General features: G+C 49.1%; 1 protein-coding gene across 1 annotated transcript in view; it reads left to right on the forward strand.

Moving 5' to 3' along the window:
- Positions 1-16,376, forward strand: part of LOC120392849 (butyrophilin subfamily 1 member A1-like) — a 63,495-nt gene that overhangs the window by 26,556 nt on the left and 20,563 nt on the right. The window contains exons 2-3 of the mRNA XM_039517528.1: positions 1,592-1,707; positions 14,917-15,264. Coding sequence (XP_039373462.1) covers positions 1,608-1,707; positions 14,917-15,264 — 448 coding nt within the window. The 5' untranslated portion in view covers positions 1,592-1,607. The remainder of the gene's footprint in view (positions 1-1,591; positions 1,708-14,916; positions 15,265-16,376) is intronic.

Consider the following 16,376-nt stretch of genomic DNA (forward strand, 5'->3'; position numbering starts at 1 on the left):
TTCAAATTCTTTATTCTGTCCTGAGCACATGGCAGCCCCCATTGCTGGTAGTGCCTCACTCCACTCAACTGTCAGTGTTTTATGGACAGGGATCTGTAAAAGCTATGTAGAGGTTGAGTAGAATCTAGAACTCACTGTTGTAGATTTTTAAGAATCAAGTCTATGTGCTTTTTCAGTTGTCTTAACAAACTCTTCTTGTCCTTTTCACTTCAGGATTCAATATAAATGCCTTCATTAGTCAACTTCTGGACTGAAGTCTTTGCTTCTTCCAGTACTTTTTCAATGGGTAGCTCTCTGATTGATCCATATATAGCTTCTATTGCTGGACAAAGATCTACTACTGTTGTACCAGATGCCTGGATGGCATTGTTTAATGACCCAAGTGGTTTCAACAGTAGACTTATAAGAGAGAGAATGGCAATAGTCTTCTCTGAACATAGTAGCAAAAGTAATCTACCAGCCTCAGTACTTAGATCCATCCCATCTTGGTAGATACTTTCCAAAGCCAGTAATAACGGCTGGAGTAATTTTAAGACAACAGCCAAAGATCGCTCATGAGAAAGCCAGAAGGTTTTCCCAGGTTGGACTAATTTGAACTTCAGTCCCAGTGTATATTCTATATTTTCCAAGATATTCAGTCTTTTTGGACTCTTGCTGAAAAAAGAATATAATGAAGACATTAAATGTATAGCTTTTTTAATGTATTTTGAAGAGTCTGCAGCTCGTACTAGCACTAGTTGGAGTAGATGACCTCTGCAGTGTGTATAGGAGAGATTAGGGTTATACTTTTCTCTGAGCAAAGCTCGTACTCCACCCTGTCTTCCAGAGAAGTTTGCAGCTCCATCAAATGCACAAGCAGCCATTTGTTTGGGATCCATCTGACAAGCATTTAATTATTCATAATATGCTCAAATGTCCCCCAGAATCCATACATTGTCACATGCCCTAAATGCTCCAGGGAAGACACCTGGTAATGCTTGTTGAGTTTTGCAAGGCCTTTTGGACCTTTTTTGGCACTGACTTGCTCCAGGGTTTTCAGGAGAGCGTCAGGGAGATGATATTACCATTTGTTGTTGTCGAGCAATTCTCACCCCTTTTCTTAAAGAAGGGGAACCTTGGGGAGGTAAAAGGTCTGTGTCTCTGCGTTGCTCCAGCTATATACTTTTCTCAAAGGCCTTGGCAAATGGACTGAAAACTGTGATTGAGTTGGTTTTGTGCCATGACCAGACCCATTGTATCTTCAATAGTCCACTTTTAACAACCTTTGCCTACTGTGGGATATTTTTGGCTAAGAAAAATTTGATTTGCACATTGGTTGGTTTCCCTTGCTCAGGAGACAGCTTTTGATGATGCCGGGAGTATTCCATGAAATGTTGGGCTTGATAAGATGCAAGCTTCAGAACGTTATTGAAAGTTACATAGAACCAGAGAAATGCAATTAAGTTGAGTGCTGCAGGGTTTTGTTTTGCCAATAATGTACCTTGTTCATAATTTTCCATTTTCTCTGCATCCAGGTTGCCTTCAATCATTGTTACTGTGTTACACTCAATACATTTTTGTTGTTATTTTATCCCCCTGTCCTGTCATTTAGATCAAGTTACACTGAGATGAAGGGTCTTTCAGTCTGCCACAGCTCCATAAACAGCTCCTCTCTACCTGATTTCATCATTTTCTTCATTACATTTTATGTTCAGAAACTGGAATCAGGTAATGTCTGTAGCGTCTGCTGCTTCTTACAAGATTTATTCATTTGTATGATTTCTGCAATTGTGATGGGTTCCCTCGTCAGGACCTGTCACTTGATGTGCTGAGATACCACTGAACCTAACCCTTCTGCCAGCCTGGGCACCCTTTGCCTCTGTCTTGCTGAGCCAGACCCTCCAGGCCTCCTCCAGCACAGACACAGAGACAGGGCCACAGCCCTCTCCAAAATACAGACACTGAGATCAACTCAGCTCTGGGAAGGGTCAGTTAAAAGGGACTTGCCTCAGCACCCCAGTGCAGAGCCCCAATGGGACCTGAACTCCAGATAAATTCATTTTACACTGTATAAAGTTTTATATGTATAAGTTCATATTGTTTGCCCTCTTTCTCGAAGTGAAGAGAGATATGCACAGACTGTTTGCCCCCCAGGTAACAATGACTTATACTGGCCTTATTAATAAACAAAAGTGATTTTATTAAGTACAAAAGGTAGGATTTAAGTGATCATAAGAGGTAACAGATAGAACAAAGTTAGTTACTAAGCAAAATAAAACAAACACACAAGGCTAAGCTTAATGCACTAAGAAACTGGTTACATGTAATATCTCACCCTCAAAGATAATCTTCCAATAAGCTGCTTTCACGGACCAGACTCATTTCTATTCCGGCCCAATCTGTTCAGTCTCTGTTAGTTCCAGCAGGCATCTTGGGTGGTAAGCAGGGGTGTCCTCATGATTCCCCCTTTATCCAGCCTCATACCCTTTTATAGATTTGGCAAAAGGCAGGAATCCTTTGTCTCTTTCTTTAAACTTTCCCCCCACTTTGTGGAAAAATATAAAATCTAAGATGGATTCCAGCATCAGCTGACAGACACATGTCTTCACAGGGACCCATAAATGTTGACTCCGTGGGTGCTGCAGGGCTGGAGCATCCATAGGGAAAAATTAGCAGATGCTCCACACCCACTGGCAGCCAAGCTCCCCCTACCCCTGACTCGCCTCCTCCCATCTTCCCCTACTGGGTGTGCTACGTCCCTGTTCCTCCCCTTCCCTCCCAGCACTTATCCCACCACCTAACAGCTGTTTGGTAGCACTTAGGACTTTCCAAGGGAGGGGGAAGGAGTGGGGATGCAGTAGGCTCGGGGGAGGAGGCACAGAAGAGGCAGGGCAGAGGCGGGGACTTGGGGAAGGGGTGGAATGTGGGTGGGGAGGGGGAAAGGGTTGGCTGGGGTGGGAAAAGGCAGGGTGGGCAGGGATTTTGTGAAAGGGGGTAGAATTGGGGTGGGGTGAGGGTGATGCAGGGGTGGGGCCATGGGAGGAGGAGTTGAGCACCCACAGGGCAGAGGGGAAGTCAGCACCTATGCAGGGACCCCCATCGCCCCTCCTCCTCACAGGCATCCCACAGACTTACAGGAAAACAAATTCATCAACATCCCATCATTTCTTGCTTAAGAGTCATCAAGTTCCTGAAGTACCTTAATGGCCCTCACTTGGCATAACTACATTAGTAACAGTAACATCAGTTTACACTTCATATTTCTAACTTCATACATAGAAATGATACATGCATACAAATAGGATGAACACATTCAGGAGTTTATAACCTTTCTAAGGTGTAGATGAGCGGACTAACCCCTGCGGCATCTCCTGCTGAGCCAGACTTCGCAGGATTCCCTCCTGGGAATTACCGGTAGCTTGATTCCAGCTCTGGAGCACCCTCTGCAGGCCGGTGATCCATCTGTCCTCTGGCCCTCGTGTCCCTCCCTGGACCCAATGCCCTTTTACATGGGATGTTGCCCCCGGCAGTAACCCCTTTTTCTCAGGGTCTTCCCTCCCCAGGGAACCCCCACCCTCTATCTTCACCTTGCTTCAGTATAAGGCTACTGCCAGTCACTGTCTAGCCCCACGGCCTGGGGCAGACTGCAGTATCAGTCACTCATCACTGGCAAGGTTGGGTTTGGACCTGCTGCCTTGGCCTACCCCTGGGCTGCCCTCTGCAACCCCCAGTACCTGTTAGCCCTCTGCTAGGCCGCAGCCTGGGGCTTTCCAGGCTAGAGCTCCCCAGCTCCCCTGCCTTTCCCCAGCCCTGCTCCACTCAGGTACTTTGTCTGTAGCTCCCTGCAGCCAGGCCCTTCTCCCTCTATAGCTAGAGAGAGACTTCCTTGGCCTCTGGTTTCCCTGGCCGCCTTATTAGGCCCTGTTGCTCAGTTTGGGGGGTGGCCCCAGCTGCAGCCACTTTCCCCAATCAACCCAGCCTAAAGGCTGCTTTCTCCAGCCACAGCCCCTTCCCAGGACTCTTTTTAACCCCTTCAGGGCTTGAGCAGGGGTCCACCCTGCTACACAAGGATATGTTTCACATATCCTTGTGTAGCATAACCCTGCTTCACATAACTGGAAATGCTTTATTCAAACTCTGTCATGTCATATTCATAAGCATATTTCCATAAAGAATATGGAGTGCAACATAACAACAATAACCCTATTTAACTACACTATGCAAAACTGAACAAAAACCAGCACAAGTTCCCAAGCGTATCAACATCAGTAAAAAATAAATGAATTATTATGAGCTGGGCGACATCTTGTTCTGTATTGAGTTGACCTTGTTCAAATTGGTGTTGAGTGCACCCTTTCGCTTAATATATCTGTAAAAGAGAGTAAAGTAGCCATACCTAAAACAAGGCTAAATGGAGTATGTGCAGAGGCTAGGGCTATGTCCACACTATAGACCTTAGAGAGGCACAGCTGTAGCACTGCAGCTGCGCCAGTGTAAAGTCTCCCCAGTAGCTGCTCTATGCATAATTAAACCACCCCTAATGAGCAGCAGAAACTCCACCAGAGAGGTCCTTTGGGGCCATCTGCCTGTCCCAAGTCAGGGTAAAGGAGGAGGGTTGGGCGTGGGGCTAGCAACTCCACCCTGTAAAAATCAGCTTGCTACAGAAACGCCAACAATAGAGTTAACAGAGACTTTTAGCCTAGAAAAAGAAGGGTCTTCAACTCGAAGATGCATGACGCTGGGTGGTGAAAGCCGCGAGGAAGCCACTAAGCCGATCACCCTTCTTGCAGCCAGGAGGATTACCATTGGCACATGGAACGTGAGGACCATGTACGAGTCAGGAAAGACAGCGCAGGTTGCAGCAGAGATGAGGAGCAACAACCTGACCCTACTAGGCATTAGCGAGACAAGATGGACGCAAGCTGGACAGAGATGACTGTTGACAGGAGAGCTGTTGCTGTATTCAGGACATGAAGAGAGCGACGCACACCACACACAGGGAGTAGGCTTCATGTTGTCCAAGCAGGCACAGAGAGCACTGATTGGTTGGGAGGCACATGGTCCCAGGATCATCACAGCATCCTTCAGAACTAAAATGAAGAGGATTAAGATGAATGTTGTTCAGTGCTACGCTCCAACCAATGACAGTGAAGAGGAGGACAAAGACTACTTTTACAACAGACTCCAGAAAATATTAGAGACTCTCCCAGACAAAGACATTACCATCCTTATGGGAGACTTTAATGCCAAAATTGGACCTGATAACACAGGATACGAACAAGTCATGGGGACCCATGCTCTAGGAGAGATGAGTGAGAATGGAGAGAGATTTGTGGATCTGTGTGCACTTAACAATCTGGTCATAGGAGGCAGCATCTTTCCTCACAAGCGGATCCACAAGAGTACCTGGGTATTTCCAGCAGGCATGACAGAAAACCAGATCGACCATGTCTGCATTAGCAAGAAGTTCAGAAGATCTTTGCAGGACGTTAGAGTTAAAAGAGGAGCAGACGTGGCGTCCGACCATCACTTAGTGGTGGCCAGATTGAAGCTGAAGCTGAAGAAGAACTGGATAGACGCGTCAGACAGAAGAGCGAAGTACAACATCAACCTTCTGAAGGACCATAAGACCAAGGAAGATTTTGGATTGATGCTGAAGAATAAGTTCTCAGTACTACAGGATCGGTCTGAGGAAGAGGAAGACAGTGTACTCAACAGATGGCAGAAAGTGAGAGACACACTTAGGTCAGCATGCCAGGAAGTGCTTGGAATTAAGAAACACCAGCAGAAAGAGTGGATCACAGCAGAGTCCTTGACAAAGATAGAAGACAGAAAGAAGAAGAAGGCAGCAGTCAACAACAGCAGGACTAGAGCAGCAAAGGCCAAAGCTCAAAAGAGTATGCTGAAGCCCACAGAGCAGTGAAGAGGAATATTAGGAAGGACAAGAGAGATTATGTGGATGGACTGGCAGCAGAAGCAGAGCAGGCAGCATACAGCGGTAACATGAAACAGCTGTATGATACTACCAAGCGACTGTCTGGAAAGTTCAGCAAGCCAGAACGTCCCGTTAAAGACAAGCAGGGAAAGTCTATAACAGGAATAGAACTACAGATGAACAGATGGGCGGAGCACTTTGAGGAACTCCTGAACAGACCAGCACCACCAAATCCACCAGACATCGACCCAGCCAACGAGGACCTCCCAATCAATTGCGATAAACCAACCAGAGACGAGATCAGAAAAGCCATCACCATGATGAAGAACAGGAAGGCGGCTGGACCTGACGATATCCCAGCAGAGGCCCTGAAAGCAGACCTGGATGCCTCAGTGGAAATGCTGTACCCTCTTTGAGAAAATATGGGAAGAAGAAGTGATTCCGGCTGACTGGAAAGAGGGATATCTCATCAAAATCCCCAAGAAAGGAGACCTCAGCAACTGTGCCAACTATAGAGGAATCACACTCCTGTCGGTGCCAGGGAAGGTCTTCAACCGAGTCCTCTTAGAGAGAATGAAGGATGCCGTCGATCCACAGCTACGAGATGAACAGGCAGGTTTCCAGCAGAACAGATCATGCACGGACCAGATAGCAATGCTCCGCATCATAGTCGAGCAGTCTATGGAGTGGAACTCCTCGTTGTACATCAACTTTGTTGACTATGAGAAAGCATTCGATAGCGTGGATCGAGAGACCCTCTGGAAGCTCCTTCGGCACTATGGCATCCCAGCAAAGGTGGTCAACCTGATCAAGAATTCATACGACGGCATACACTGTAGAGTGATCCATGGAGGGCAGCTCACAAACAGCTTCCAGGTGCGAACCGGAGTCAGACAAGGATGCTTGTTGTCACCACTTCTCTTTCTTCTCGTCATCGATTGGATTATGAAGACATCCACTTACAAGCGTAGGAATGGAATCCAATGGTCATTGTGGACCCAGCTTGATGACCTGGACTTTGCCGACGACCTTGCACTCCTTTCGCACAGTAAACAGCAGATGCAAGAGAAGACCAACGTAGTGGCAGCCACGTCATCACAGGTTGGCCTCAACATCCACAAGGACAAGACCAAGATCCTTAGGATCAATTCCATCAGCTACGACCCAGTCACACTGAATGGAAGCCCCCTGGAAGAAGTGCAGTCCTTCACCTACCTAGGTAGCATCATCGACCAGCAGGGTGGCACAGACGCAGACATCAAAGTAAGGATTGGTAAGGCAAGAGCAGCCTTCTTACAGCTCAAGAACATCTGGAGCTCCAGAGAGCTGTCTTTGGCAATAAAGATTCGACTGTTCAACTCCAACGTGAAATCAGTCTTACTGTATGGAGCTGAAACCTGGAGGACAACCAAAACAACCACCAGGAAGATCCAGACCTTCATTAATAGCTGCCTCAGAAGGATTCTCCAGATCCGCTGGCCAGACACCATCAGTAACATCCACCTCTTGGAGAGGACCCATCAACTCCCAGCAGAGGAAGAAATTAGAAGGAGAAGGTGGGGCTGGATAGGACATACACTACGCAAGCAGCCAACCAACATCACCAGACAGGCACTGCAGTGGAACCCCCAAGGCAAGCGGAAAAGAGGCCGCCCAAGAAATACCTGGCGACGCGACCTTCAGGTTGATAGCAAAAAAATGGGCTATACCTGGAACCAGCTAGAGCGAATGGCCCAGGATAGAAGACTATGGAGATCTGTTGTTGGCGGCCCATACCCCGGTTGGGGTGACGGGCATGAATGATGAATGAATGAATGAGCAGCAGAGGAGACATTCTCTTGCCGACACAGTTCTGTCCACACCGGCGCTTTTATCGGTGAATCTTATGTCGGTCAGGGGGGTGACCTGCCTAACAAAAGTTTGACTGACAAAAATGTTAGTGTAGACCACACCTAGTACTGTGGATGTGTTGGGTGTGGGGGTGTGTGTGTGGAGGAGGTTGCAAAGACAGGGAGAAGGTTTTCCACTGGGTATTGTGACCCAGTGAGTGTGGGAATGTGAGATTTGAGAGAGTGAACACACAGAACCGACAACAGGCAAGAACAGAGAGAGAGGCGGAGACAAAAAAAAGCAAAGAAGCCAAGCAGGAGCCTGTGACCACAGTGTGACCCTGGAAAAAGCTACAGAGAGAACTTCTGAGTCTGTTGGCTAGAAAGGCTTGGGGCTGTAAGCTACAAAACTTCTCCTTTCGCTTTTGGTTCCTCCTGCATTTGGAGAAGCAGGACTTGGTACATTCCTTATAAATAAAAAAGATTGCAGCAAAGAAAGTACAATGCTCTATCAATGTCAACTTCTAACAGGCTACAAAATTGGACTAGCTGCTGAGGTCAAAAGGGGTAACATTACAGTAAAATGTCTCCCCAGGCCTTCAGGATTAATAACTACACCTCATCCATCCAGTTTTTTAATATGGCCCTTCTTGTGTGTCCTCAACATGCCCATTTTCTTCTCAAAAACCTAATCAGCTTGGACTGTGCAGATGCAGATTCCATAGGAACCAGAGGGCAAAGGAGTTCTAGTATTTAAGACTCTTCATTGAAGGTTTCCTGGCCACCTATCTCCCATTTTAAAACTGATGGGAGAGGCAGGGAGGGACGTATTAGCTCAAACATCCCAGCTGACTTCACAGAGCTCATGAGCAAAGTACTCCCTGTGATCATCAAGTCAAGCAAGTGGTTAGCTGTAGGAAACCTTCTTTTCTTTCTCTCAGTTGATGCCAGTTGAACAGTTTCGGAGTGAAACAGGGGTTCTGTGGAAAGGCCAGTAATGAGGTCCTATAACAGAAGACTGTATCGTACACAAAAGGAGGCAGAAATAACATAGCACAATCTGGCATCTCCTAATATTTAAGTGCTTTGTCTGGCAACCTTAGCTCCTGATTGAGTAAAGCAGGGATTCTCAAACTAGTGGTCATGACCCCGCAGGGGTTGCGAGGGTATTATATGGGGGTCACATGCTGTAAGTCTCCACCCCCAAGCCCTACTTTGCCTCCAGCATTTATAATAGTGTTTAGTGTTTAAAAGATGTGTTTTTAATTTATAAAGGAGCTCACACTCAGGGGCTTGCTGTGTGAAAAGGGTCACCAATACAAAAGTGCGAGAACCACTGGAGTAAAGCATTTAAGCTTATGCTTAAAGTTAAACACATGCTTAAGTTTCCTTCCTGAAGAAAGATTATTTCCTGAACTCGAATTAATAGGCAAATTAGATACAATTAACTTAGGTTTAAACAGAGACTGGGAATGGTTAGGTCATTACACTAATTGAATCTATTTCCCTATGTTAAGTTCTCCTCACACCTTCTATGGGTCATCTCAGTTATCACTTCAAAGGTTTTTTTTCTCCTGCTGATGATAGCTCATCTCAATTGATGGGACTCTTCCAGTTGGTATGGCTGCTTCCGCCTTTTCATGTTCTCTGTACGTATAAATATCTCCTGTCTGTGTGTTCCATTCTGTGCATCCGAAGAAGTGAGCTGTAGCCCACGAAAGCTTATGCTGAAATAAATGTGTTAGTCTCTAAGGCCTGGTCTACACTAGGACTTTAATTCGACTTTAGCAGCGTTAATTCGAATTAACCGCGCACCTGTCCACACCATGAAGCCATTTAATTCGACATAGAGGGCTCTTTAGTTCGAATTCTGTACTCCTCACCGACGAGGGGAGTAGCGCTAAATTCGACATGGCTATGTCGAATTAGGCTAGGTGTGGATGCAAATCGAACTTAGTAGCTCCGGGAGCTATCCCACAGTGCACCACTCTGTTGACGCTCTGGACAGCAGTCCGAGCCTGGATGCTCTGACCAGCCACACAGGAAACGACCTGGGAAAATTTGAATTCCTTTTCCTGTCTGGGCACTTTGAATCTCATGTCCTGGTTGGACATCGGGGCAAGCTCAGCAGCACCGGCAACGATGCAGAGCTCTCCAGCAGAGGAGTCCAGGCAATCCCAGAATAGAAAGAGGTCCCCAGCATGGACTGACCGGGAAGTCTTGGATCTGATCGGTGTGTGGGGCGATGAGTCTGTGCTTTCGGAGCTGCGCTCCAACAAATGGAATGCGAAGACCTACGAGAAGGTCTCCAAAGCCATGACAGACAGAGGATACAGCCGGGATGCAATGCAGTGCCGCGTGAAAGTCAAGGAGCTGAGACAAGGCTACCATAAAATCAAAGCGGCAAACATAAGTACACTGTGGTGTTATAGGTACCAGGACCAGCCCCAGACATGCCGCTTCTACGAGGCACTGCATGCCATTCTTGGTGGGTCTGCCACCACTGCCCCACCAGTGTGCGTGGACTCTGACGAAGGGATAGTGTCGACGGCCAGTTCCTCGTCGACGTTTGCAGATGGGGAAGATGAGGAAGGAGATGAGGAGGGGGAGGCAGTCGACAGCGCTTACAGCGCTGATTTCCCCGACAGCCAGGATCTCTTCATCACCCTCACTGAGATCCCCTACCAACCCTCCGCAGCCGTTACCACGGACCCTGAATCAGGAGAAGGATCAGTGGGTAAGTGCTTTAAACATGTTAACATTTATTTCTTAAAGGAACAGGAAAATAGACTAGGCGAACAGAAGGTCTATATGCAGGGGAATGGAATAGGCATCTTCCGCGGAGATCTCCAGGAAGCTCTCCTGGAGGTAGTCAAAAAGCCTATGGAGGAGGTTCCTGGGGAGAGCTGGCTTATTGGGTGCTCCGAGGTAGCACACTTTTCCGCGCCACGCTCTCAGCTGGTACTCCGGGACCAGTGCCTTGACGAGCATCGCAGCATAGGGCCCTGGCTTGTGCTGGCTTTCATTCAGCATGCGCTCTCTCTTTCTCTGTGACACCCTCCTCAGGGTGATCTCGCGCGCAGACTCCTGCATGTAAGTAGAGTAATTTGTGTACTATTAGTATTGGTAGTGCTTCACTGTTCCTTAGAACAACAAGAAGCGTCACTTTAGAGCCACGTGCTGGAGGCTACAGAGTGGCAGCATACAGGGATCTTTTCCAAGGGAAAACCGTGAGGGGGTGGAACAGGGGCAGAGCTTATGCTTTCAGGATTGCCTGCAGCAAGAGGACAGAGCTGGACATTGACTTTTAAGCAGCCAAAAGCCTTTGGCTTACCATGCCTGGCTGCTCCATGGATTCAGCTTTCCTGCCCCGCTTGTCTGGTCTGCAGTGCAATACCCCAGGCAATGAAAGCGAATGCAGAGAAATCGAACTTTCCCTGAGTGAGTGCGCATGAGATAGGTGCCGTCCATGGTCTGGTTCACAGACAATGAGTAGACTATGTTACATTTTCTCAAAAATGAATCTTTGTAAGCAATTCACTCCCTTTTCCCCATCACACAGCTGCAACAGTATCCCGACCTGCTCCACCATGCCCCTCACAGAGGCTGGCGCAGATTAGGCGTCGTAAGAAAAGGACACGGGACAAGATGTTTGCTGAACTTATGGGCTGCTCCAGAGCAGAGGTGGACCAGCAGAGCCAGTGGAGGGAGAACCTCACACAGCAGCAGCGCTCACACAGCGAACGGGAGGACAGATGGCGTCAGGAGGACCAGCAGGCGACTCAAACGCTGCTTGGACTACTGAGGGAGCAAACGGACATGCTCAGGTGCCTTGTCGATGTTCTGCAGGACCGCAGGCAGGAGGACAGAGCCCCCCTGCACTGTGTCTGCAACCGTCCTCCCCCGCCACACACTCCAATACCCACCTCACCCAGAATAACAAGAAGGAGGGGCACCAAGTGCCGTGAAAACTGTCACTGCACCACAGCGGACTGCTAAATTACCCAAAAGTTCTCAGTCCCTAGATTTTGAAAAGTTCTTACCTTTACTGTGTTGTCGAGTATTAAAAGTAGTTTGCTGTTAATTACTGTTTCTGTCATGTTTGTTTGCTGAAGACTTTCTGTGAAGGGGGGAGAGGGGTTTGGTAATTGCATAGGACATTCACCATGAACAGGGTACAGACATGGGGGCAGGATCGACAGCAGGTTACTCACTGAGTGCAGTCACTAGACACCCTGGTCAGTCTGTGAGGTGTTTTTAATGTTCTGTTCATAGGCGGCAGGTGCCCTGCTCCAGGTATACTTGGAGGTGGGTCTCTCCCCGGGCCCTGCCTGGATCGGGCCCTGGCCCACGCGGGTCTCCCCCTGCCCCGTCAATTCCCTGCCTGGAGCAGGTCCCAGCGCCCACCTGCCACCCCTCCCCCGGCGTGTCGTTTCCCCCCCATCCCCCCCCCCGCGCTGCGTCCCTACCTGACAGTAGAGCGGCTACCGGCAGAAATGCTGTCTGCTGCCCAGGGTTCTAGCGCCTGCCATCCACAAATGGCAAGGCAGGTTGCCCTCACCCTGCCCTTCTACCGTAGCCCTGAGCATCTACAATGCCCCAAACCCTCAGCCCCAGCCACAGCCCGCAACCCCCTACGCCTCCGCCCCCGTCCCACACACCCCGCACCCCATCCGACGCCCCCACCCCCCGCCCACCGGCTGCACCCAAACACCGGCCCAAAGCCGACACCCCGCACCCCTTCCTGCACACCCACCTGTAACCGTCCTCCCCCCAGAGACCGCTGTAGGAGCAGTAGCCTATCATTCCTAGAGTCTAGAAGCGGTCTCTACATCACTGCACACCCTACCCACCACAGTCTGCGTCCCTGTTTCAACCCCTTAACGCGAAATCATTATTAAAGAAAAGGTTTTTAAATAACAATGTTCCATTAACTTTATTTTTACACGTGTGTTGGAAGGGGGCAAACGGGGTGAACGGGGTATGAAACTGCAGAGGAGAGTCAACAGTAACTGGGTAAAGAAACATGGCCAGGTTCAGCTTCTCTGTAAAGAAACTGAACAGCCACAGGTCACGCTGCTCCCTGAGGAACCTAGCTTTCAAAGCCTCCCGGATGCACAGCGCTTCCCGCTGGGCTCTTCTAATCGCACGGCTGTCTGGCTGAGCATAATCAGCAGCCAGGCGATTTGCCTCAACCTCCCATCCCGCCATAAAGGTCTCCCCCTTGCTCTCACAGAGATTGTGGATCACACAGCAAGCTGCAATAACAATGGGGATATTGTTTTCGCTGAGATCCGAGCGAGTCAGTAAGCTCCGCCATCTCCCCTTGAGACGTCCGAAAGCACACTCCACCACCATTCTGCACTTGCTCAGCCGGTAGTTGAAGAGTTCCTTCTCACTGTCTAAGGCGCCTGTATAGGGCTTCATGAGCCAGGGCATTAGCGGGTAGGCTGGGTCCCTGAGGATCACTGTAGGCATCTGCACATCCCCAACAGTTATTTTGTGGTCTGGGAAGAAAGTACCTGCCTGGAGGCATTTAAACAGACCAGAGTTCCTGAACACACGCGCGTCATGAACCTTGCCCGGCCACCCGACGTTGATGTTGGTAAAGCATCCCCTATGGTCTACCAGTGCTTGCAGCACCATTGAAAAGTAGCCCTTTCGGTTAATGTACTGGCTGGCCTGGTGGTCCGGTCCCAGGATAGGGATGTGAGTCCCATCTATAGCCCCACCGCAGTTTGGGAATCCCATCGCAGCGAAGCCAGCTATGACGACCTGGACGTTTCCCAGGGTCACTACCTTCGAGAGCAGGAGTTCAACGATTGCGTTGGCTACTTGCATCACAGCAACCCCCACGGTAGATTTGCCCACGCCAAAGTGGTTCGCTACTGACCGGTAGCTGTCTGGCGTGGCAAGTTTCCAGAGGGCTATGGCCACTCGCTTCTGCACAGTCAGGGCTGCTCGCATGCGGGTGTCCTTGCGCTTCAGGCCAGGGGACAGCAAGTCACACAGTTCAAGGAAAGTGCCCTTACGCATCCTGAAGTTTCGCAGCCACTGTGATTCATCCCAGACCTGCAGCACTATGCGGTCCCACCAGTCTGTGCTTGTTTCCCGGGCCCAGAATCGCCGTCCCATAGCATGAACATGACTCAGTACCACCATGATCTCCACGGCGCGGCGTACCATGCTTTCTGAGAGGTCTGTGCCAGTCTGAGACTTCATGTCCTCACCGCGCTGCCGTTGCCTCCTCGCCCGATTTCTCAGCATCTGACTGTGGAAAAGGTGGACGATAAGGTGCGAGGAGTTGTCAACGGCCATAAGTGCAGCGATGATCGCAGCGGGCTCCATGATCGCAGTGGAGTGCTGTGGCGTCCGTGCTGTCACTTATAACAGGAAAAGTGCGCAAACTGATTTCCCGCCGGCGGGAGTGACGGTTGAATGCTGACAGTTACCAAGGACCACCCTCGACACAGTTTTCCCCCCAGCAGGCATTGGGAGCTATACCCAGAATTCCAATGGGCAGCGGGAAGTGCGGGGACTGTGGGATAGCTTCCCACAGTGCACCGCTTCCAAAGTCGACGCTTGCCCCGTTAATGTGGACTCACAAAGTCGAATTAGTGTCCTTAGTGTGGATACACAAATTCGACTTCGTAAGGTCGATTCCACAAATTCGACTTAAGTTGATTCGAAATAGTCTTGTAGTGTAGACATACCCTAAGGTGCCACAAGTACTCCTGTTCTTTTTGCAGATACAGACTAACATGGCTTCTACTCTGAAACCTGTCTTTCCTGAATGGTACCCTAATAATGTTCTTTAATGTAGTTTATATGTTTTTATAACATTAAAAAAACTTAAACTGTTTCAAACAGAAAGCAACGATTTGAAAGGTTTGCAAATGCAAGTTAATTCTGTCTGGAGCTGCTTGTAAGGATAATGGTTGAAAGTATTTCAGCTTCCATTAAAACTAATATAAATTATGGTTATTCAAATACATTGTTGATTGTAAAATTCATATATAAATTCAGGACACATCCTAGTCAATGACAGAGCACTGCAATAGAGGCACAGAATAGGAAATACGCACAAGATTCTAATTTATGAGTGTCATTGATTAATAGGGAATATGATGTACATTCACTTTATTTGTTTTATCTTCTTTGTGCCTTTGGCAGCTCGGTTCACAGTGATTGGACCTGGTCACCCTGTCACTGCCATTGTGGGTGAGGCCACTGTGTTACCCTGTCACCTGTCCCCCAGGATGAGCGCTGAGAACATGGAGGTGAGATGGTTCCGATCTGAGTTCACTTCATTTGTGCATCTGTATCAGCATGGGAAGGATGAGTATGAGCAGCAGATGCCAGAATATCATGAAAGGACAGAGCTTTTGAAAGCCAGCATCATGGATGGGAATGTTGCCTTGAGGATTGTGAATGTCAGACCCTCTGACGAAGGACAGTACCGCTGTTTTGTTCAAGATGGTGTCTTTCATGAAGAAGCTGTATTGGAACTGACGGTAGAAGGTCAGTAAAATGTGTCTGTAAAAGTTGATAAAAGTACTTAGGCACCTAACTCCCCATGTCAGACACTGAAGTCCAAAATTCAGGTGCCCCTGAAATCCTCCAGTTAGTCATTAAATGAGATCCTAAATTAGTCATTGGGCCAGAGAAAGAGAGTGAGAATAATCTGTAGGCTGATGATCAGGGTTCTCACGTATTAGAAGGAGACCCAAGGTCTAATCCTCCTTCATCAATGACTGCAAATGATTATTTGTCCTAAGTGAAACAGCTTCAGTGGGAGAGAATGAAAGAGCCCCACATCAGAATATCCCAGAGCCCAGGGTCAGAGCACACTCATGGGCAGTAGGCAGGGTCATCCCTAGCCATTTTGGTGCCCTACGCAGCCCCTCCGTGGCGGGAGCGGGCTGGAGCTGGGTCACTCCACTTCCTGCTGTGCAGGGCAACCAGGCCCGACCACACACTAACGGGGTGGCGGAAAGTGGAGTGACCTGGCCCCAGCCCGCTCCACTCTGCTCCCCTGGCTCCCAGCCTTGGGGGGCAGGGGGAAACCACCCCCTAGCACTCACCGGCGGCATGTCTGGGAGCCGAGGGATCAGAGCAAGCTGGGGCCAGGTTGTTCCACTTACCGCTGCCAATGAGTGCAGGGTGCCTGACCCCTGCTGCAGTCCTCAGGGGAGTGAGGGCAGAGCAGGGGTGGGGGCTTTGGAGAAGGGATAGAGTGGGGGTGGGGCTGGGGCAGAACAGGGGTGGGAAGAAGCAGGGCTGGGATGGATCAGAGGTAGGAAGGGGCGGAGCAGGGTGGGGGTTTGCGGGAAGGTGTAGAGTGAGGGCGGGGACCATCGGGAAGAGGCAGAGCAGGGGCTGGAGTAGTACGCAGCTGCGTAGGGCACCAGGATATTTGGGGCACCAAATTTTCTGGTGCCCCAAATGTCCTGGTGCTCTATGCAGCTGCATACTTTGTGTATGGATAGGGACAGCCCTGGCAATAGGAGGCCCCTGTTCACATCCTTTTCCCCTTCATTTAAGCAGGGGGGTCGTTGAACCAGGGGTCTCCCACATCTTCAGCAAGTGCTCTAAAAACTGGGACAAAAATTCTATGGGAAGTACCAGCACCA

Source organism: Mauremys reevesii, unplaced genomic scaffold (assembly GCF_016161935.1).
Source record: "Mauremys reevesii isolate NIE-2019 unplaced genomic scaffold, ASM1616193v1 Contig12, whole genome shotgun sequence".
NCBI classification, from domain to species: Eukaryota; Metazoa; Chordata; order Testudines; family Geoemydidae; genus Mauremys; species Mauremys reevesii.